At 36.4% G+C, this 23,937-nt stretch overlaps 1 protein-coding gene across 2 annotated transcripts; it reads left to right on the plus strand.

The window, feature by feature from the left end:
* Positions 1-173: 173 nt before the first annotated feature.
* Positions 174-23,861, plus strand: LOC122291320 (clustered mitochondria protein). 2 transcript variants are annotated; one of them, XM_043098999.1, is made up of 29 exons: positions 174-433; positions 1,197-1,431; positions 2,727-2,788; positions 3,012-3,201; positions 3,280-3,420; positions 3,517-3,673; positions 4,032-4,225; positions 4,332-4,433; positions 6,808-6,943; positions 7,075-7,203; positions 9,265-9,661; positions 10,117-10,221; positions 10,700-10,818; positions 11,456-11,564; positions 11,654-11,743; positions 12,467-12,586; positions 12,674-12,844; positions 13,017-13,103; positions 14,490-14,624; positions 15,042-15,197; positions 19,016-19,084; positions 20,129-20,287; positions 20,987-21,043; positions 21,117-21,157; positions 21,416-21,535; positions 21,835-22,144; positions 22,239-22,346; positions 22,428-22,499; positions 22,901-23,861. In XM_043098999.1, the coding sequence occupies exons 2-29, from the start codon at positions 1,206-1,208 to the stop codon at positions 23,363-23,365; spliced, it is 4,227 nt and encodes a 1,408-aa protein (XP_042954933.1). In that variant the 5' UTR covers positions 174-433; positions 1,197-1,205; the 3' UTR covers positions 23,366-23,861. The 2 variants fall into 2 exon arrangements, with proteins under 2 accessions (XP_042954933.1, XP_042954934.1); XM_043099000.1 differs by having other exon boundaries at positions 1,200-1,431.
* Positions 23,862-23,937: the final 76 nt, after the last annotated feature.

Here is a 23,937-nt window from a genome sequence, read left to right on the forward strand (position 1 = left end):
GTATAGAAAAATCGTATTCTTAGAAACCAATAACATACAATATGAAGTTCTAAGAATTAACAGTCTATTAAACTGTTTTGTCAACAAAATAATATATATAAAAAATAAAAAATATAATCAAAGTAAATACTAAATGAACCTATAAAGAAGGCCAAAGCCCATGCAAAGTTGGGTCTCCCTAAATAATTGTAAGCTCTCTCTCTCTCTCCCTCCCTCCCTCTCTCCTTCACACACATACACTGACACACACACACGAAAAGGGCGAAATTTCGCCGCCTCTCAGCCACAGCCCCTTCCTCTGCTTTTCCCATAACCCTCTCCTTAAACCTCAGATAACTTTCTTTCCCCTTATTTATTTATATTTATATCTCTCTCGCCGCGATTGTATAGAACAGTTTAGCTGCGACTAGAGAACCACCTTGCGTCTCATTCGGTAAAAGATATCTTTATACTCGGTTTATATTCCTTCTACTCTCCATTGGGGTTCCCGAGAAAACTTAGACAAAAGAAAATTATAACGTGGAATTTTGCTTCTTTATTTTTGTCTATCAAAAAAATAATAATAAACTCATATTGGGTGTGTCAAAAGTTATTGTTTTGGCTTCGGTGAAGGTTTATTTTTGGGTGAAAACCCTCATAAAAAGATTCAAGTTTTGTTGGTTTTCTATGCTTTAAGTGCTGTTGTTTTGATGCTCAGTACTGCTTGTTATGACGGAGTGTTCCATTTTTGTCTAGTTTTTTATTTATCGTTTATTTAATCTGCATATGATGTTGATGGTTTTGGGTTTTTGTTCGTGTGAGGCAGTGGCAACTTAATGGGCATACGTGTTTTTTTTACTGTTTTGTTTAGTATAGATTTGTATGAGTTGGTTTATTGAAGGGTTTCGGTGTTTCCGAATTGGGTCGTAAGGTTAATCTGAAAGATAATGGCATGGAAGATAATGGTATTATGATTTTATGATGTATGATGCTGTATCTATATGCTTGTTTGTGTGAACTGTGAATTAAATGCAATGATGGTGAATTTTGATTGGTGTTACTGGGTTTCATAGTTTTGAGGAATATGGCCTTGTGGTTAACATATTTAATTGATGCTCTAAATTCAATGCTTTGGGTTTGTTTCTACTACTAATGGCTTTAGTTCTTGCATTGAAATTCTTAGTGATCTTGTTGCTGATGTGAATTGTTTGAATCAGAAGGGAAAGATGGCAGGGAAATCAAACAAAGGGAGGAACCGGAGGGGAGCACATAATACCATGACTGCTTCTGAATCAGCAGTCACATCCGATGCTCTTGTGAATGATAACTCAAGTGCTTTAGAGTCTTCCAAGGCTGATGCAAATGGTGTTGCAACTGCGGATGAATCAAATAATGCAATACTGGAGTTAACGGAGTCTGAAACAGAAAACTCAGCAAGCCAACAGAAGCAAGGTGAAGCTAGTTGCATTAATGTTCTATCATATGCTCTATAGCAAGTTAATCTGCTGAATGCTCCAATGGAATATTGACATTATGTAAAATGTAAAATTAACTTCATTTAATCTTTTTCTGTACATTAGAGATTTAACCATGTAAAGGAAATGAAACCGAAATTCACACAAGTTGGGCAGCATTGTATTTTATTATCCTGAAAACTTTAGATGGTAGTTTAACGAAAAGAAGAAGAGCGTTAAAATTGAATATTAAATGGAGGAATGAAGGATCGCGAGAGGACATGGATGAGCTCAAACTTTATTTTTTTTTAAACCTTGTTTTTATGGGCGGGGGGTCATTGATTTTAATGGGCTTAATGCCCATGATTTTCTGTTGTCAGTTGTATACCCTAGTTAGGTACTTCTCAGGTATACATCCTGTGTACTTGGCTATGCCTTCTTTTCTTATGAATAAAACTTCTTGATTACCTATCAAAAAACAAAAATATAAAATGTTTTCGGCTAGCTAGAAATGTTTTCGGTGTGGGAGGATGAGCTGATGAATATTAGTAAGTGCTAATACTTATTCAGATTCATGCATACGTAATTTTTTTTATTAGTTCAAAAATTTTATTGATAGAAATAGGCATACATAACTTATTTATATAATTGATTTTCTTTGGGTGTTGCTCATATTTCTGATACTAATATTCAATCCCAGGATTTTCTTCTTATTACTTACAATGTTGAGGTCTATCTATCGTATACTCTTTTTGTACTTGGATGCCACTGCTTTTTGAGGTTGAATAAATCACATTTACTTATAAAGTACTGCACAAGTGTGCACATATTGAAAGATTTGCATATACATATTTTTTATAGTTTGCAAATATATGTTGTCTTAGCTTTTTACTTTTCCTGTATTTAGATTATTTGGGTGTTGTCTTAGCTTTTCACTTTTCCTATATTTAGATTATTTGGGTGTTAAGAAATTTTGTGTAATAAATGATTTATTTATTTTTTTTAAGATGATGAGGATCAAATTTTCCATTTATATGTATAGATAATGGACTTTGTTTCTCAGATTAGTGGGTGATGGCAGTCTACTCATTATAGTTTGTGTTAAGTTTGATTCTTGAATACTAAAATTTTTCTTCCGTTGGATAATGATATATTTGGATGCATGAATTCATAACTCAACAAAGCCTCATCCCTCTAGATTTTAGTGTCCGGCTATTGCGACGGATCATGACACTTGTTCTTCAGCTTGCTGTCATGTCCCTAATTCAATTTCTTTCCCTTCTGTGAATGCAGGTGATCTTCATCTTTATCCTGTTTCTGTCAAAACACAAAGCGGCGAGAAACTTGAGCTCCAAGTGAGTGAAACCTTTGCTTGTAGTTTGTCGTACTCTAAATTGGTTTAGAATGCAGAACCATGCATACATTTGGTAGGTTAATTTTAGCATGTTCAGAACCATCCTGTTCACAATTGACAATTTTGAAGTCATACAAGTTTTCAATTTCAGCTGTTTATTCGTGGCATTGTATTTACCTTATCCATCAACTGTGTAACTGCTCAATGTTTTAATCTACTTGCAGCTGAATCCAGGAGACTCTGTCATGGACATAAGGCAATTTCTCCTTGATGCTCCAGAGACGTGTTATATCACATGCTATGACTTATTATTGCACACAAAGGATGGTTCTACTCACCATTTAGAAGATTATAATGAAATTTCTGAAGTAGCTGACATTACTACTGGTGGTTCCTCTTTGGAGATTGTTCCTGGTATTACTAACATCTCTTTTTTTTTTCTGTAATAATAAAGCCTTTTTGGTGGCTCTGACATGGAAAGTATTTTGGCAGCATTGTACGATGATAGATCTATAAGGGCTCATGTACACCGTACGAGAGAATTACTTTCTCTTTCCACACTTCATGCCTCACTATCAACTTCGCTTGCATTTCAGTATGAGACATCACAAAGCAAATCCTCTAGTTCTGGAGGTTTGGAATATTAAATAACAATCAAGTCACCCAATTACTTTCCTATACTTTTTACACCATAATACACTTAAGCTTCTGGAATTTACTGTGACCTAGATACTGCAAAAACTGAGGTCCCAGAGCTTGATGGTTTGGGTTTTATGGACGATGTTGCTGGTTCACTGAGTAATTTGCTATTTTCATCTTCAAAAGAGATCAAATGCATGGATGGCATTGTGTTTTCCTCCTTTAATCCTGCTCCAAGCTATAGAAGGTGAATTTATTAAAGCTCCTCCTCAAGTTTGCCTTATTGCATTGCATAACATCATTATGACGGTGTGGAAAATGGTTCCTGCTTGTCTCATATGGTGTATTTCGAGGGAAAGTTTGAGGACATAAATGGACGCTAGAGAAGCTCAAATTTTGGAAAACTTTGATAGACTTTAACGTGCACAAATTTGGTGATTTTGTTGTTTCTTTTTCTCCATCTGGATAGCTGCATTTCTTGTATATTTTATCTGTACTTGGATCATGCCTTTAAATGCAGTTGTGTTATTTAGCGAAAAAAAAAGAAGTAAAACCATTATAATTTTCTTCAGTGTAAAAATTGACGGTGTTTTTGTTGACCCCAGGCTTGTTGGGGATTTGATTTATTTGGATGTAGTAACATTGGAGGGTAATAAATACTGTATTACGGGAACAACAAAAATGTTTTATGTCAACTCTAGCACTGGGAATACTCTTGATCCAAGGTTGAGTAAGACCACTTTTGAAGCAACAACCCTTGTCGGGCTCTTGCAGAAAATAAGTCCTAAGTTTAAAAAAGGTGAGAACACAGGATTTAAGCATTTGATTCTGTTGAAGTCTCGGGTGGGCTCATCTTTTTATTTTCATTGAATGATTTTGCCATCCTGTTTTTTCTTGTTTTGAAGCATTTCGTGAAATTTTGGAGCGGAGGGCCTCTGCACACCCGTTTGAAAATGTTCAATCTTTGTTGCCACCAAATTCATGGCTGGGATTATATCCTGTTCCTGGTGAGTTCAGTTTCATATAAATTTCTGAGCTTTTTGTCCCTTTAAATCGATGTCCTTATGAATGTAGTTTAGGGTTTTGTAGACATGGAAAGTGTCACATTTTTCTTTGAAACTAATTCTCTGTGGCCTCCTTTCCTCATTAATATTGTACATCAAGTTTTGATTTAGTTTCATCCTAGTTCATCTCTAAGACTTGGGGTTATGTTAGCCTAATCCAGGCATTTTCAGTTTCTGTTGCTTTCTTGAAAGAAAAAAAGAATTACAGTGCAAAGCATTGTAAAATAATCTTTTTACATTTTGTAAGATCGACATCTAAACCCCCAGGGGTTGGCCTAAGTGGTGAAGGCCTTGGTCTTGGGGTCTCACTCCCTTCAAGGTCAAAGATTCAACACCTCATGGGTGTAAACAATCCTTTGGGGCCACACCCCGTGGTGAAAAGCCAGCGATTTAACCAGTTCCGTGTAGGAAAACTTCCAAGGGTGCAGTGCATGGGACTGAGGTTTATTCTGCAGGGGTGGGTTCAAAGGGCCCTGCCTTGGAGAGGTTCCCCGACATTAAAAAAAAAAAAAAAAAAAAAAAAAAAAAAAAGAAGAAGAAGAAGAAGAAGAAGAAGAAGAAGAAGAAGATCGACATCTACTTAAATGTCTTTTTAACTTGGGGTACATCTGTCTTGTAATACTGAAAATGAAGTTAATTTTGGTGTATTGAAATAAGAATGGAGCTAGACTATCTCCCTACATACTATCTTTCTTCATTTCCATTACCAATGGGAGTGGCAAATCGGATTGAAAAATTGTTTAGAGCTTTTTTGTGGGGAGGCTTGGGGGAGGAGGATAAATTTCATTTAGTAAGTTGGCAAAGGGTGTGTTGTCTGATTGTTAATGGTGGTTTGGTGGTGTGTAACTTGAGTTTTTTTAATAAGGCATTATTAGGAAAGTGGTTGTGGAGATATCATCAGGAAGGGGATTCTTTGTGGAGAGTGGTGATTGACAGGAAGTACGGGTGTGAGTGGGGGGGATGGTGTTCTAAGGAGGGGAGGGGGCCTTATGGTGTTAGTTTATGGAAATGTATTAGAAAGGGGTGGAACTTTTTTGCAAAACATATTAAGTTTAAGGTTGGAGAAGGTGTTTGCATTCGGTTTTGGCATGATGAATGGTGTAGTGAGAGACCTCTTAAAATTGCTTTTCCGTCTGTTTTCAGCTTGGCTGGAAACCAGCAGGCTTCTGTTTCAGAAGTGTTGTGTTGTGACAATGGGACTGTGCACTGGAATATTTCTTTCAAGACTGGGAGGGATGTTTCAGAAATGCTCAAGACTGGGAACTTGATGAGTTTGCAGATTTCTTCAGTTTTCTGTATTCAGTGAAGGCAGCTGGGGTTGGGAGGGATCATATGCTGTGGAAGCATAAGGGGATTAATAAGTTTTCAGTTAGCTCCTTCTACAAGGTGCTGAATGCTCATCAGCAACTTTCTTTTCCATGGAAGAGCATTTGGAGGGTCCATGTTCCTTCTAAAGTGGCTTTTTTTATTTGGACTGCTGCTCTTGGGAAGATTTTGACGGTTGATAATCTAAGGAAACATGGTATGATTGTTTTGGAGTGGTGTTGTATGTGTAAGAAGAATGGGGAATTGGTTGACCATTTACTTTTACATTGTGAAGTGGCCAGGGAGTTATGGATTGGCATTTTCAGTAGGGCTGGGTTGTGTTGGGTTTTGCCTAAGAGTGTGGTGGATTTATTAGCTTGTTGGAATAGGCATCATAATAGCTCTCAACTGGCTGAGGCGTGGAGATTGATACCTTTGTGCTTAATGTGGTGCATTTGGATGGAAAAGAATGATAGGTGTTTCAACAATAAGGAGTGAGCAGTGGGGGAAATCTGGAATTTCTTTGTGTTTTCTCTTATTCAGTGGTTTTCTTCTATTGTTCTTAAGGGAGGGAATTTTAATGAGTTTGTCTTTTTTTAGCTTTCTAGAATGAAATTAGGTGTCTCATTTTGTATACTTCCTGTGTACATGGGCTTTGCCTAGTTTCATTCTCTTCAATAAAGTTTCTTATAAAAAAAAAAAAAAGAGAGAGAGAGAGAGAGAGAGAGAGAATAGAGCTAGACTGTCTTGGTCTCTTAGTATTTAATGGTGGCCCAATCATTATTCTCCAATGGTGAAGGTCCAAAAAAACTCTTTTTTGATAGGTAAAAGAACCTCTGATTATGCATGTATACTTGTGGAAGACATCTCCTCTATGCCCTTTTTTTTGTCTCTTATTGCTTACTGCACCGGCATGACAATTTAATGGATTTATCTTTCTTAACTTTGAGGTTGTTTGATGTCATATTTTATTTTCTTCATTCTAAGTAAATTTTATGTGCTACCATGCCAGATCACAAACGTGATGCTGCCAGAGCAGAGGATGCACTTACTCTTTCTTATGGTAGTGAGCTGATTGGAATGCAAAGAGATTGGAATGAGGAATTGCAATCTTGTCGTGAATTCCCCCATACAACTCCTCAAGAAAGGTATCTGATCTCTTATCCATTGACTTGTTATATTGATACTCATCCCTTTGGTCTAATAATTTTGTTTGATGTAAGTTTCTTCTACATGGTTTCCACTGTTTCTACTCCTTATGAAAGTAAATTTGTTGCAGGATTCTGCGGGACAGGGCTCTCTACAAAGTGACATCAGACTTTGTTGATGCCGCGATTAGTGGTGCTATTGGAGTGATCAGCAGATGCATACCCCCAATAAATCCAACAGATCCAGAGTGCTTTCACATGTTAGTGGGCCTTAAAAAGTCTTTTTCTTGTACAATTTTGTCATTATTTAAGGAATTCATTTATAATGCTTTATAACTTGTAGATGATAAGCTGCAATGTTTATTACTTTGTCTTCATACCTCAATGTTGAAGCAGGTCTCACTGTACTTAGCTAATTAATTTTAAGTTTACTCTGGTGGAGGGTAATAGAAAATGGTTATTGCGCGTGATGATATATTTTAAATGATCTTGTTTGTCATCCTTCTATCTTGATGTTTATCGGTTTTATACCTATCCAAAAATCACATTTCTATGGATTTTATAGATGTCTCTCTACTCCATGACTTTGGCTAAAGTATAACTATGCTCACTGAAGTTAGTGTTACTCAACATCATTTTCTTCATCTCAATCTTGTTTCCATTTCTTCATCCTAGATAGGTGTTTCCTCTTGTATACCATCTTGTGTACTTGGGCTATCCTATTATATTAATACAATCGCTTGCTTAGAAAAAAAAAAAAAAATCGTCTCAATGAATGGGTAGATAGCAAGGGTTTTTGCGTAGTTTATTTATTTATTTTGATAGTTAATTTAGAAGTTTTATTTGGAGAAACCAAAGTTTTTGAGCTGAAAGTGGAGGATGGTCCAGGGCCTGATTTGGATAATGAAAGCCCCCCATCTCATCCCATCTCATCTCAATATCCAAACACCACAAACACAAATACTTTTCAATTTCAAATTTTCAACTTTTTCATCTAATCATTGCTTAATCATTACAACTTTTCCAAACTTCCAAACAAAACACAAAAAACAATTCAACTTTTTCAAATCCCAAAATAAAAATAATATTAAAACGTTATATTTTAACAATAATTTAACTTTATAATATTTTTATTCAACTTTTTTCTCTCATTTCCCAAAACCCCATAAAACATTTTAATTCAAACCATTTTAACTCATCTCATCTCAACTCAAATATCCCTACTATTCACAAACCATCTCAACTCATATCATCTTAACTCACTATCCAAACCAGTCCGTTTTACCAATTTCTTAATGGAGCAAGTGGTTCATTAGAACAGTGGCTCTGAGTGAAATTAAGTGTGGTGGTTAGCCCTTTAAATGGGTTTTTACGGATCTATTCAATATTTCTCGGGATAAAGAACTATCAGTGACAGACAGTTACAGCTCGGAATTGGCTATCCTAAATTTCATCCATGCAGCACAGGACTATGTGGTTGATTTCTTACGTATAAAAAAAAAACTAAGTGGTTGATTTCCTTACTCTTTATTATGTTGGACAGTATTCTTTTAGATTGAGACGGGTGGTGAAGACACAATGTGTTCGAGGATATATAGGAGAGAGTGTTTAAAGTCAAATCATTCTATAGTGCATTCATCCTCACGACGACAATTTTTTCATGGAAGACCATTTGGAGGAGCAAGGCTCCCTTGATAGCGGCTTTCTTTGTTTGATTAGCTGCACAAAGGAATGAGGACTCAGATGATCATCTTTTTTTCCACTGTGAGGTAGCTAGCACATTGCGGCAACCTGTTTTTAGTCTATTTGAGCTGGTATGGGTGATGCCTAGATGGGGTGGTTGGTCTGTTAGTGTTTTGGAAGGACGCTTTGATAGTCATCAAGTGGGACCTTGTGGATAATGATCCCGATTTCTTTGATGTGATGCAATTGGAGGGAAATAAATGATCGAAGTTTTAAAGATAACACAAGGATGGTGAAAGACCTTAAGGCTTTCCTTTTTAATGCACTTTAACATTGGATGGTAGCCCACCTATGTCTCTCTAGCTTTAACTTGTAGGATTTACTTATATCGTTTCTTTCTCTAATTAGATGTATATGATGTATACTTAATGTGCACTTCAATAATGCCTTTTTTTATCATTATATCAAAAAATATATTACAAATTGTTCTTGATATGAATTTAGGCAACGTGAATGCCATTAACAGTGTTAGTTTGTTGGATTAGAATAATGGTATATCTTTTTCCTTGAGAGCTATGTGAGTTTGTCGGATTAGCATTATGGTATATCTTTTTTTTTTTTTTTTTTTTTTTTCATAGGTACGTTCACAACAACATATTCTTTAGTTTTGCTGTGGATGGGGACCTTGAGCAGCTTTCGAAGAAACCTGCATCCAATGCTAATTCAAATATTGAGAGTTTAAGCCCTGTGAATGGTTCATCTGATAAGGCTTCCAGTTCTTTGTTGCATGGAGACGGTGGAATTGCCAATGGGGAAAAATGTGGAGGTTCAACTACAAAAGAACAGGATAGTGTTGTGGATGTGACTTCTGATGTGTCAGCTGAAACACAGTTAACAGAAAGTGAGCAAGCTACATATGCTTCTGCAAATAATGATTTGAAAGGCACCAAGGCATACCAGGAAGCTGATGTCTCTGGACTTTATAATCTTGCTATGGCCATAATTGATTACAGAGGTCATAGAGTGGTAGCTCAGGTTTGTAGCTAAGATAAAACTTATGTTGCTGGTTGAATATATTTAGTTTACTAGAATCAGGTTACCAAACTTTATAGATCATGTGTTGGTTGCAAAGATGCTTAATGGCGTTCTCATTGATAAGATAGCAAAGTTTCCTTTTTAACCTTATCACTGATGCAAGTAGCGAGCTGGGTTGACAGGTCTATTATAGTCAACATCAGTTATGTGGCCTGTTATTTTTTATTTGCCTTTCTGCTTATATATAGTAATTCTTGTTACTTGTATACATCTTGTGTACTTGGGTTATGCCTATTTACTTGGAAGAAAATATCTTATTAACTATCAAAAAAATTCTTGTTGCATTAGAACATTTCTGTGCTTGGAGGCAACTGTTTATCGTTGGTAATTCTATCTTGGCTTGCTTAAATTTGTCTCCAGTTGGCCCTGAATTACTTTTGCACATTCTGGTGCAGAGTGTTTTACCTGGAATTCTTCAAGGTGATAAATCAGATTCTCTTCTGTATGGATCTGTTGACAATGGCAAGAAGATATGTTGGAATGAAGATTTTCATTCCAAGGTGAGGGATCATATGAATTTGTTACTTTTTCATGCTTTTAGATTCTCTTATTATTTCTTCGTCTGTGTGAGATGACTTCCTGAGCTTATCCAGGTAGGATGTACCATATTTTCTTGTGGCCCTTTTTGGTTAAAAATATTTATGCATAATTTTCCTGTGGTGTAATTTAATATTTTCAGAAGGAAAATTCTACACATCATTACACTTTCATCCCACTATATAAGATGTGGCATATTTATAACCATTGGATTATCCTTTATTGAATGATTCTTTATCATCCAATGATGATAAATGTGCCACATCCTACATAGTGGGATGAAAATAGGATGGTGGTGTGGTGTATAGCATTGCTCTTTTCAGAATATGTTATTTCAGTAGGTACCAGGCTAATCTCTATTTTGTTGGGTTCTTCATCTCTATATATGAACAGAGAAATGAATATCGTTGTTAGAAGTTTTAAGCTTTTGTTTATCATCAGGTGCTTGAGGCTGCTAAACGCCTTCATTTGAAGGAACACGCTGTGCATGATGGATCTGGAAATGTTTTCAAATTAGCTGCACCAGTGGAATGCAAGGGTATTGTTGGCAGTGACGACAGGTGATTACTTTCTTGGGTTGGTTATTTATCAGATGAAACCAATAATTAGTTTGCTGCTTTTCTCCTTCTTACTGTTTTTATATCTTTATACATAGTGGTCAAGATTTGTTAAAATTTTGTCTTTGAATGTGGTTGAAATTTCTCAGCACTTTTAACACGTTTTCATAAAATAAGTGTCAGGACACGTAAGGATTTAAAGCTTGACCTGGGCTTTGCCTACTTTTATCAATAAAACTTCTTGATTACCTAAAAAAAAGAAGAAAGCTATAGAGTTCAATCTTTTTTTTCATTGGCACCGGGTGTCTGAGATAGTTTCCTATCAATCAGCCTGTGTACATGGGCTATGCCTACTATTTTGTCAATAAATCCTTCGTTACTTATATAAAAGTTTTCTTATCAAGAAAAAAAATACTATATAGGTGTAATCACTTCATAAAAATTGGCTTATCTAGAAGAAAAAAAATACCATATAGTTGTAATCTCTTCATCATGTTCCTAATTCTCAACTACATTAACTTATATATATATATAAAGTTTCTTACTATATTTAGGATACAACTGTTGACTAACATGCTAATTTAAATCTTATATAGCTTAAGTACTTTATGATTTTTAATCTGTAAATTTTCTCATTCAGGCACTATCTTCTGGACTTGATGAGAGTTACTCCTCGTGATGCAAACTACACTGGACCTGGATCACGATTCTGTATCTTGAGACCAGAACTAATTACTGCGTTTTGCCAGGTACATTGTGGTCTGATGACATTTTTGTCGGTTTGGAACTTATCTTATATATTCCATTTGTTACATAAATGTGTGCTTTATGGGAGAAGGCCCAAGCTGCAGAAAGATCAAAGTGCAAGTCTGAAGGAGATGCCTCTTTGAGCTCTGATTCTTTAAAGGCTCCTGGTGTGGACGAACAGGTGAAAATGGAAATAAATGGAAAGCTTTTGAATTGCACCTGTGAATGTTGTTTGTGTGATTTAATGTGTACACATTTTACTTTATTGGTTTTTGTCGAATGGAACTTTTTCAACTTTTTACCTTGTAGTTTTAGGCTACATACTGCTACTTAAAAAATTTGTGTTGTTTATGTGATTAACATGTGTGTGGGATCTTTTTAAACCTTTTAACTTGTAGTTTTAGACTACGTACTGATATCTAAATTTGTGTGCCTATTAGACATGTTGCAGTATGACTTGCCTAACGAGTTAGTGTGAATATTCTCTCAGTCGAAGCAAAAGATGTTTTCATGTGTATACCCATTTCTCTTCTGATTCATTTAGAAATTTGCCCCTTCTTCTTCCTTGACTAAGGCCACCGTACTTGAAATAGAAGCAGATTTTCCTAGGCGTTTGGCTTATGGAAATAACAAATTGCAGTTAAGGTTAAATTGGAGTACATCACTTGCTAAGAAAAAAGAGGAGTATATGTTTTTTTTTTTTTTTGTTCCAATGAATAAAAAAGCAGCAGATGCAGTAATTGGCGAGAATAGAAACTTCATAATACTTGGTACTTAGGCTCAACAAAAAAAATTGCATGTTTGTCACTTGTACACTTACACCAGTATAGAGTATGATATGATAATGGCCTGTGCTTTGACATTCTGATCTGCAATATGTGACTCTCTAGTGCTCTTCGTACAGGATTTAACAAAAGAAGGGAGGGATGAGGATGCTTCTTCACCAGCTCAAACGGAATCTTCTGAAGAAATACTTTTCAACCCTAATGTGTTCACTGAATTTAAGTTGTCTGGGAGTCAGAAGGCAAGTCTGGACCTTGTAATATTGTTCCTCAAGTTTATTGAATTCTGAATTCTTCTCATATAGTTTTGTTTGCTTTGTCTTCACCAGGAGATATCAGCAGATGAAGAAAATGTGAGGAAAGTTAGTTTGTATCTTAAAGATGTTGTGCTTCCAAAGTTTATACAAGATCTTTGTACGCTTGAAGTTTCTCCTATGGATGGGCAAACATTAACTGAAGCACTCCATGCTCATGGAATCAATGTTCGCTATATTGGAAAAGTAAGCATTAGTGTTTCACTTAAATGTAAATATGATCAATTTATGGGAAACTTTTTAAAAAAATTTTGCCTGGTCCCAAAAATGGTTATGCGCTTTCTTTTTCTTTTCCTTTTTTTTTTTAATTTTCTGTCAGTGATTATATTGATTTTACATGTCTGGATCTTTGTCACAGGTGGCTGATGGGACAAAACATTTACCTCATCTGTGGGATCTTTGTTCTAATGAGATTGTTGTGAGGTCTGCAAAGCACATCCTCAAGGTAATAAGCACGATATTACCAGCTTCTACTTCTCATTGAGTTTGAAAACAATGGAAATCTTTTACATTGTTTGCTTTTTTCCACAAAGTTTCACCATTATGATTTTGCAAAGAGGTGTAAGATGTTACAATATTGTAACATGTGACTCCTTCCTGCTGTTGGTTATTGGAAGTGACAACTACCGACTAGTTTGTGCATGACTTAAACAAGAGAGTGTCTTGCTTTCCTTGCAAGCGTGCACGTGAAATTTCATTTCCTGTCCATCCCTCCCTTCCTTTTCAGCTTAACTAGGCAGATGTTTTGTTTGCTACACTTGTATAAGATGAAAGAATATAGATAATTCCTTTCATTTGTTGACCCATAGTGAGAAAGAAACTGTGTTTATCCTGATGGAAAATGAAAAATATGTAAAATACAAAATACATGAACACGGAAAATTGAAACAGCAGAGACTACCAGCACATCTAATCCCTCTTCTCGTGCTTTTATACGCTACATTGATAGGGACTACTTGGGTTTTTAAAGGTATACGTTTACTTATATAAAAAGTGTGTTTGTCATGATATGTGGCATGGAGATCATTCTCAATGAAGCTTTTCCATAATTATTTCACGTTGTCCGATCTATGGATGTTTCTTTGGTGGATTATTTACATCTCTCCAATGGTTCTCAACAAGTCTTTCATTGGCGGGTTACAAGACTAGGAGGTGGCCCTCTTCATTTCCTTCTTTGATTGGTTATGTTCTTTCATCATGGGAAGAGGTGGCAAAGACAAGAATTGGTGGACCCGTTCCTAGCATGGAGTCATTGAAGCTAGATATTTCTATAAAGCCATACATGCACATGTTAAGAAGTTCCTTTCCTTGAAAGAGGATTTGGAGGACTAAGGCTACAAAAAGTGGCTTTTTTGTTTGGACAACCACCCAGGAGAAGATTCTCACTTTAGAGAATTTAAGAGGTGTGTGTTGGTGATGGATGGTATTGTATGTGTAAAAGCAGTCGAGAATCTGTTGACCGTCTTTTACTTCACTGTGAAATAGCTGGTGCTTTGTGGAATCATACATTTAGTCTATTTGGAGTGGATAGGGTAATTCTGTTCCTAGGTTTCAAGATCTTTTTCTTCTTATTTTTACTGTTCAGGTGCATTTCTTGCATGCTTAATGTGTTCTTGGATTGCACCACTTTTTAAGCTTGAACAAAATTGCACTTAACTAAAAAAAAAATAGTGATAGGGGTCTGGAGGGTTGCCTTCTCTTTACGTGTTTAATTCATCTCCAGATTTTAGCTTCACATACTGAAGTTTATATTTGTCATTTTTTAATTTTTTAATTTTTAATTTTTAATTTTTAATTTTAATTTTATTTATTTATTTATTTTTTTATACAGGATGTTTTGAGAAATACAGAGGATCATGATTTTGGGCCAGCTATATCACATTTCTTCAACTGCTTTTTTGGAAATTATCAAGCTGTTGGTGCAAAAGTTATTGCTAACGTTGTGCACTCCAGAACACATAAAAAAGTAAGTGCAAGTTAGATGAACAATTTTAGAATTTTGTGGTTACTTTGCCTGGTGCTATTGGTTTTGTGGTTATTTTTGCTTTACTTGTAAAAAAAGTAGTTCTTGTTGGTTTTATGCTTTTATCAGCTACTTATAAAAAAAATGCTTTTATCAGCTACTTGAGGTCATATGTTCCTTAAAAGCAATTAAGTTGAAACTCTTTTCTTCAGGAAAAAAAAAAATCGAAAAATAATAAATGAGATTTATTAGAATCTAAGATCTTTAACAAATTAATATTTCTCAAATGGAACTGATTACTTAACAATCTATTCCTCTGGTGGAAAATGCTTGATCTACCGTCATAATTTTTGTTCAATTATTTTCTCATCAATAAAATTCTTAATTACTGATTAAAAAAACTTGTTCAATTATTTACAGGACCAAGGAGCTCATCAATCTTTAGGAAAGCCTTCTAGGGGGCAAGGAAAATGGAAAAGTGGATCATCTGCTAGAAGAAATCAATCCTCATACATGAATGTCAGCTCAGAAACTCTTTGGTCAGACATACAAGAATTTGCAAAACTCAAATATCAGGTATCAATTGGTTTTTTTTTTATAACTAATAAAAAATCTATTACCAAGAATAGGCACAGCCCAAGTACACAGGAAGTATATAAAAGAAATACCTACTATACACTAGAAAGCAGGAAACTATAACAGAAACAGATTCAGTACAGTATCATCATTCCTTACAAAGATCCTAGCCCACAAACTCAAAGTAGAAAAGAAAAAATATCGAAGATCTTCAAAAGAACCCTCTTTGTGTTCAAAACATCTCCCATTCCTACCGATAAAAAACAAAACATCTCCCATTCCTTTCCAGCCATAAACACCTCATCAAACACAAAGGAATCATTCTCCATCTGGCAGCAGCACATTTCCTTGCCTCAAAACCATGCCAACATGCAAGGAGATCCACAATTTCCTTAGGCATCACCCAATATAAACTTGTCCAACCAATAACCTCATTCCACAAAGACTTTGCCACCTCACAATGTAAAAAAAGATGATTTACAGATTCACCATCTTCTTGCACATGACACCCCAATCAGCTATACACAAATCACGTTTTCTAAGGTTATCTGTGGTCAATACTTTCCCTAGAGCAACCACCCAACTGAAGAACGCCACCTTAGTAGGTACCTTCACCCTCCAATGCTTTTCCAGGGGAATACACAGCCAGAATGACAATTAAGCACCTTATAAGAAGAACTGACTGAAAACCTGAAATTTCCAGCATGATCCCACAATAGCCTGTCCTCTCTTCCCTGCATCAGTTTTGAGTTATAAATTCTTCCCAGAAAACCTGAAACAACATTCACTTCCCATTCATTTGCATCTCTAATAAAGTCAGCATTCCATAGAATGTTATTATCCATAGATTGAAGGTAATCTGCCACAGCAAGTTTTTGATCCCTTGCAATTCTGTAAAGAGATGGAAAATCTGATTTAAGAGCTAATTCCCTACACCAAATGTCATGCCAAAAGAGAATCCTCTTCCCTTCCCCTATATTAATTTAATATGTTTATAAATCTCCCCCCAACCTTTCCTAATACCCTTCCATAAAGTCACTCCATCCACTTCTCTAACTTCATTAGAACACCAATCCCCCCACTCACTCCCATATATATTTTTTTATAAGTAAAAATATAATATATATATATCAATATGAGCAACCAAGTACACTGGACATATACAAGAAAACACCTATCCCATACTAGAGAGCTTGTGAAACACTACCCAAAATACTCCAAACCTGAATTAGGATGGAACACCTCCCAACCCCAGCCCCTTCTTCCCCATAAAACTTCCTCTGCCCGAAAAAACTCACTATGAGAAAGTCTTCACAATGCCCTCCCTTTAGTCTTCCCTTGACTTGAGCTACCTCCCTTAGCATTGTAGTTGATTACCCATGAAAGACACTATAACTCTCTGCTTTTCTTAAAATTTGATTTGGTTTCACGCTCGTGGCACGCCTCAATCGCAGTGAGTAGTGCTTTAAATTCGTCTTCATATCCTCCATGTGTAAAACCCCAGGATTTGCTGAAACCCGTTAAACTTTATTCAGAACCCAATACGATGTTGAACCCTCTATATCGCTTAATGGAGGAAGAGAAACCAGGGGAACGACATTATCCCAGACACAGTATCCAACTGTACTCCTGACTCTAAACTTTCCTCCACACGAGACACCAATGACAAACTTTCGTTCCCGCCATATGGTTGCTCAACGGCTATATGGTTCCTCCCCTCCATCTACATTGCTTCTATGTGCTATACCCCACGACGATCCTTGCAATGCCACTTTGTCAGACTCTACTGCTCCCTTAGGCCCTTAGACATAGAATAGGTAGAGGAAACACTACCGTCTGTTACCCCGTTTGCATCTTCTAAAAGAGGCTCGATAGTTTCTTCCTAACTACTCAAGACCCTGGAGGGACCCCCATCTTCAACTAAATGTGAACCCTGGATAGAAGTACTAACCCCATTTGCAACTGGTGTCTGAGGCCCTACTGGTCGCCTAGGAGATAGACGGCAAGCTGCCAATATCCTGAGTGACATTGGCATGGACAAAGATGCTAGCGTCCAACGACCCTATCTGTGACAGCGTTGAAACGCTCTTTGCTGTCACACTTGTGGCCTTCAAACCCATAGGATCCCCCACCCTCCCTCATTTATTCTCGACCCACCACCAAAACCCATGACTAGGTCCAACCCCTTATCCACTTTAATCATTAGATCTCTCACATACTCCATAACTCCATTCAATTAAGTTTTGACATCCCACAGGACCCCTTCCATTTCTCCCAATGTCACCTGAAGGCCTTTATCTCCTACAAGTGCCTTACCTTTTCCTTTTGCCATGAAGCTGATCTTGGCCAGACTACCCACTAGTGACCTCAACACCGCAGCGTACGAGGCACCTTTGACTTAGGGTTTTCTCTCGCTCACTATTGGGCTATCTTATTTTTTTTTTTTTTTAATAACAGCACTCCTATATTTAACAGCAACAGCTTTCTTCCATAAAGCGTCTGTCACTTCATGATATCTCCAAAGCCATTTTCCAAGGAGTGCTTTATTAAACAACCTCAAATTTCTCACCCCCAATCCTCCACAAGAAACCGGTTGACAAATCTTATTCCAACTAACCAAATGAAACTTCTTTTCCTCCCCACAAGAAATTACGATAAATATACTCAATTCTACTAGCAACCCCAGCCGGCAAAGGGGAAAGTGAAAGAAAATATGTAGGAAGATTAGACAACGTACTCTTTATCAAAGTAATTCTTCCCCCTTTAGAAAAATATAAATTTTTCCAACCAGCCAACCTTTTCTCAATCTTCTTGATAACCCCATCCCATATCAAAACAGATTTCTGAGGAGCCCCAAGTGAAGACCACGATACTTCAGCGGCAGTGAAGCAATCTTACACTCCAAAATATTAGCCAAATCTGAAATATTACATACGGCACCCACCGGTACAATTTCAGACTTGATTAGGTTAATCCTAAGACCCAAGACAGCTTCAAAACATAACAACAATGCTCTCAAAGATCAAATATGTTCTTTTTTTTATAAGTAATAAAAGATTTTATTCCCAGGAAATATCGAATATGTTCTTGATTGGGCTCACCGAAAATCGATGTGTCATCAGCAAAAAGAAGATATGATAATTTCATGCTATTCTGTTCCTCATTGCCCACATCAAAACCTGACAAGTAACTTCCCTTTACCGCCGCTTCCAACATTCTACTCAATGCATCCATGACAAGGACAAAAAGAAAAGGAGATAGTGGATCTCATTGTCTCAAACCACGTGAATTATTGAAAAAAACCCAACCAGAGTGCATTAACCAAAATGGAAAATGTCAACATAAAAAAAAGGGTCAATTGTCCATGACCCTACAAAGAAATCTGGGCATTTTTAAGATGTAAAAAATTGTTTTTCTTGTAGTATTTGTTTTTTCAGTTTTAACCATGCTTTGTTAAGAAATACGTGAAATCAGGAGATCTTAAGAGTATGTTTTAAACCCTAGTTTTAAACCATACTTCTTATCATATTATCTCTGGTCAAAAGGGCCTTAATTCTTTACTGGGCTCACATTTTAGGTTGGTATTTTTCCTTTCATTTCTGTAGAGAATTAAATGGACTAACTTCTATCATGTGGGATCTCCTAGCACATTCATTGTTCCTTCAATGATTTATCTCTGATGCGCATTGTTATGTATTTGAAATACAATTTCTTATGTAGTAGTTTGATAGATTTCTCTCTTGTATACCATCTTGTGTACATGGGCTATGCCTATTATATTAATACAATCGTTTAATTATAAAAAAAAATGTTTGTAGTTTGAGTTGCCGGAGGATGCAAGATCACGCGTGAAGAAGATTTCTGTTATACGTAATCTTTGCCAGAAGGTAATTATTAGTTCATGTCTTCTTGAATTGATTCTGCTTTTGCATCTCAAAATATCCCATTACGTTACTTCTTGTGTGGTATATATTGTTTCACCTATGCCGTTGCAATGATATTTTTCAACCTTCTAGGACTAAGTCCCCTACATTAGGAGTGACCTTTCTTGTTTCCATTACTGCGACCTAGATACTTATCTCTTGTATACCATCTTGTATACTTGGGCTGTGCCTATTATCATCAATAAAATCATTTACTTACCAAAAAAAATAGGAGTGACCTCTTTTGCACTATCTTTTAGCATTGTGGCACATGCTCAGACAGATGCACAAAAACTCAAAACTAGTTAATTGCATCTGCATGGTATTTTGAAAGAATATGATCATTATGTATATCCTTTCTATTCTTCCACCTTGAGCATTCTAATGCTAATTTTTTTGTCTACATGTTATGTACTGTTCACATCAGGAAATTGGGTCTTCTCCAATTTGTGTCTTTAACTTTTATGCTTTCAATCAATTCTTTAATTTAAGAAACCACTATATATCATAGGGGTAAGTAATTAACTTATTGTGGTGTCCTATAGATTATTTTGTTCACTCTCAATATATATTCTTAACAAAAGAAGAGGCGGTAAATGTTGTTTACGCTGGCAAAAATGTTGCTTAAATGTTTGATTTCCCATTTTACTTGTGTAAACAATGCTGGTGACTTTATTGGCAGAGACTATGATTATTCGGCCTCAAAGGTCAGTATAGTTGGAAAAGAAAAGGTTGGACAACGTAAAGTGTATTTTTTCCATATTTTTTCATAATACTTGTGGCGTGGATAAGTTCTCTGAATACTATGTATGGCACTTGGTGAATTGGTGTGCTGTCAACAGCTCAAGTTCCCTGATTTCAACATTTAATCATGTGACACTAAATAAAAATAAGCAATCCGAGCATATTCTGTGTAATTATGTAATATTTTTCTAGTATTTTTATTTCTAAGCTTGGGCTTATGAATGGACTACATCTTGCCTGAATGTAATTTTTTTCCCTTTATAGGTAGGCGTTACTATTGCTGCACGCAAATACGATCTTGATTCAGCTGCACCTTTCCAAACATCAGATATCTTGAGTCTCCAACCTGTAGTGAAACATTCGGTTCCCATATGTTCAGAAGCTAAGGATCTTGTAGAAACGGGTAAAATCCAATTGGCTGAGGTATGCACCGTGCTTTGTTATTTATCATGTGAATATGCTTTTTCTAGTCCAGACAATGCCAAATTACTCACACGATACTTCAGTACTAGAAATATATTGGGACCATGAAGTTAGTGGTGCTTATGATAATTACCCTTTATCTTATTATCCAAGAATAGATTGATAATATTATTTACTTTGAGCATTATATGCTGGGAGGATGATTCAAGATTTAAACAATGTGGGTTAGAGCAATTACTTGCTATGAGAAAAGCAATTTACTGTCTTGGAGTTTCAGGTGGTGTCTTAGTTTTGTGGAAACAACGGGTTGGGGTAGTTACGGTTGCTTTGCTGCGGGGAGGAGCATTATGTTCCCATCGGGCTTGGTGTATATTGGATAGACTTACTGGTCATTAGGGGTACTCTATTATGGGCTAGGTGTTCTCTCTTGTATACACCCAGTGTACTTGGTTATGCCTATTGATATTAATAAATTTTTACTTATAAAAAAAAAAAAAAATTACTGTCTTGGGAGTTATTTAATTTCTAAATTGTAGAACAGTTTTCCAGGGCATCTGTTAAGATAGAGGCAAATTGTGGAATCAATCTAGGTTTTGTGAAATTTGCACATCCACCACTTTTTGCAGAGGTTGAAACTTCTGCTGAGTGCGATCACAACTTTATTTAGTATGATCTTATGGCATTGGCTTTGCTTTTCAGGGAATGCTTAGTGAAGCCTACACACTATTTTCAGAAGCATTTTCAATACTTCAGCAGGTATGTTATCTGTAGTTTGCCCTCTTGGAACATATGTGGTTTGGTGTATCATCGCTCCTTTTTGGGATTGCAGGTTACTGGTCCAATGCATCGGGAGGTTGCCAATTGCTGCAGGTAGACATCTGTACTAAAAAAATTCTTTATTTTTGTTTATAAATCTTAGTGGTATATAAAACAAATAAATAATGCATCTCCTAGTCTTAATGTTCCCTGGCAAGACATGACTATAATATTATGCATCTTTTAATTAGCTATTTAATTGCGTATAAGATTGATTATCAACTCAGTGATCTGACTTGCAACAGTAAAGCTGATAAATTATAATGTGTGCTTATGAGGCCCTACAAGATTGACATTTCCTTAAATTTTCAGGTATCTTGCGATGGTTTTGTACCATGCAGGAGATATGGCTGGTGCAATAATGCAACAGCACAAGGAACTTATCATAAATGAGCGTTGCCTGGGTTTGGACCACCCTGACACTGCTCACAGGCATGCTTTTCTGTTCTTTCTTGTAGAGTCTTTATGTTTGATGGTAAAAAACCAATGGATATTGTTATTTCAACTACTACAAGGTTAATATTGCAAATAGATCAATCATTTACAAGCATGAAGAAACAGGCACTGGATGCAATGTCACGTTAAGTTTAAAAATCATGTGTAATGCGAAAAAGTCGATCCATGTGCTGTGTAGAACAAGAGAAAAATAAGTTTTCATTGGGGTGTTCTATCAACCCCTTCTCTCTGTCTCTCTCTGACCTAATTCTTGATCTGCGGCAATGGGAATGCAGTTATGGCAATATGGCTCTTTTCTACCATGGGCTTAACCAAACTGAACTTGCACTGCGTCACATGTCCCGGGCATTGCTCTTGCTAAGTTTGTCATCCGGCCCAGATCACCCTGATGTTGCAGCAACCTTCATAAATGTTGCGATGATGTACCAAGACATTGGAAAGATGAACACAGCTCTTCGTTATCTGCAAGAAGCTTTGAAAAAGAATGAGAGGCTTCTGGGTGAGGAACATATTCAAACTGCTGTATGCTATCATGCTCTTGCCATTGCATTTAATTGTATGGGTGCATTCAAGCTTTCTCACCAGGTATGTATGTACCTTGGAAAAATTGATTTTGGAATCTCATCATTGAGCACCTATAAATGATAGAATTTACTAATTATAACGCTTGGCTTGCCAGCATGAGAAGAAAACCTATGATATACTCGTCAAACAACTTGGTAAGGAAGATTCAAGGACACGTGACTCCCAAAACTGGATGAAGACATTTAAGATGCGTGAACTACAGGTAAATTTACGGTGCTCTTTAGTGTTTGGAAAGTAAAAATTTTAATGGACAGTAGTTACGTGTTATCACAATTTTTCACAGATGAATGCACAAAAGCAAAAAGGCCAAGCTTTGAATGCTGCTTCTGCTCAAAAAGCAATTGATATTTTGAAGGTACTTCTGAAATCCCCTTTTTGATTATTTTGTTTGTTATGGAAGTTTTCTTTATAACCCAAGATGAAAAATAAGGCGTGCTTGATTGAAATAAATACTTTTCTACGCCATTTATTTTGGTCATTTTTATACCTGTTCTCATTCTCTATATGGAGCGTACAACCCCCTGCATTTCTTATTTGAGGACATTTCAAGAAGTTGGTGATTTTTTCTGGTACTCGTGTTTAAAATCAATGCATGTCTATGCGCAAGCCTTTTGTTTTTATTTTTCTTTTGAAAAAGAAGGAAAATAAAATGCTATTAAATGTTTCTGGTTAAGCATATGGTAATCAAGTTTTCTGAATTTCTGGTGGAGAATGTAGTTGTTAAGTTCTCATTTTATATTTGTCATTGCATGACAGGCTCATCCTGACTTAATACATGCATTCCAAGCTGCTGCATCTGGAGGGTCTGGGAGTTCGGGCACTTCCGGCAGCAAATCCCTCAATGCTGCAATAATTGGTGAGACTCTTCCTCGAGGGAGGGGAGTTGATGAAAGGGCTGCTCGTGCAGCTGCTGAAGTCAGAAAGAAAGCTCAAGCAAGAGGCCTTTTGATACGTCCACATGGTGTTCCAGTTCAAGCTTTGCCACCCCTTACACAGCTACTCAATATCATCAATTCAGGTATGACCCCAGATGCAGTAGAGACCGTGGAAACTGAAGGCTTGAAGAAGGAAGCCAATGGCCATCCTTCAAACGGTGCAGCAGATTCCAAAAACGACCAATTGACATCTGGGCAAGAGGATCAGGCTCCTGCTGGATTGGTTGCTGGCTTACCTTCTTCAGATGCCAAGAAACAGAAAGCAAAGGCGAAAGTTTCAGCTTGACTTTTATGCACAGCAGGGACTCAATTGATTGGCAAGGAAGCCGAGGATTGTTTGTTTGATTGGAAATAATTTCTATCTAAGCATGAGATCTTTTTTGGGTCTGTTTGAAATGAGGTACCCCCATTCAACTTGGCTCTCAGAGGCTATGAAGGGTGTTCGGATGTGCGAATTGACCCATAGGTATTCCTTTTTTGTTTTAACCAATAATCAGGCTCATAGATAGCATGGCAGCAATTGCTCGTGCAAATAGATTAATGCACTTCTCCAGGTATTGACATGAATGAGCTCAAACTCGGTTTTTATTTCATATTTTATTTTTAAATTTTTGGCCTATTTTTGGGTAGTATTCGAAAGCATTTCAATGTTTTGTGTAGAACAGGGTCAAATGATCTCTAGAATGAGATTAGCATAATTTCCCTCTTTTTGAAAAATGTGAAACAGCTTGGTTCATTATTGCCGCTGCTTTTGTTATGATGTGGAATTATCTTTTAACACAGCACGTAGTTGACTTATTAGGGGGTTTACTTGTAGAATGTAGAATTGCGTTGAAGATCAAATTAGAAATGTTGAGT

The sequence above is a fragment of the Carya illinoinensis genome, chromosome 13 (genome assembly GCF_018687715.1).
Source record: "Carya illinoinensis cultivar Pawnee chromosome 13, C.illinoinensisPawnee_v1, whole genome shotgun sequence".
Classification (NCBI taxonomy): domain Eukaryota; kingdom Viridiplantae; phylum Streptophyta; class Magnoliopsida; order Fagales; family Juglandaceae; genus Carya; species Carya illinoinensis.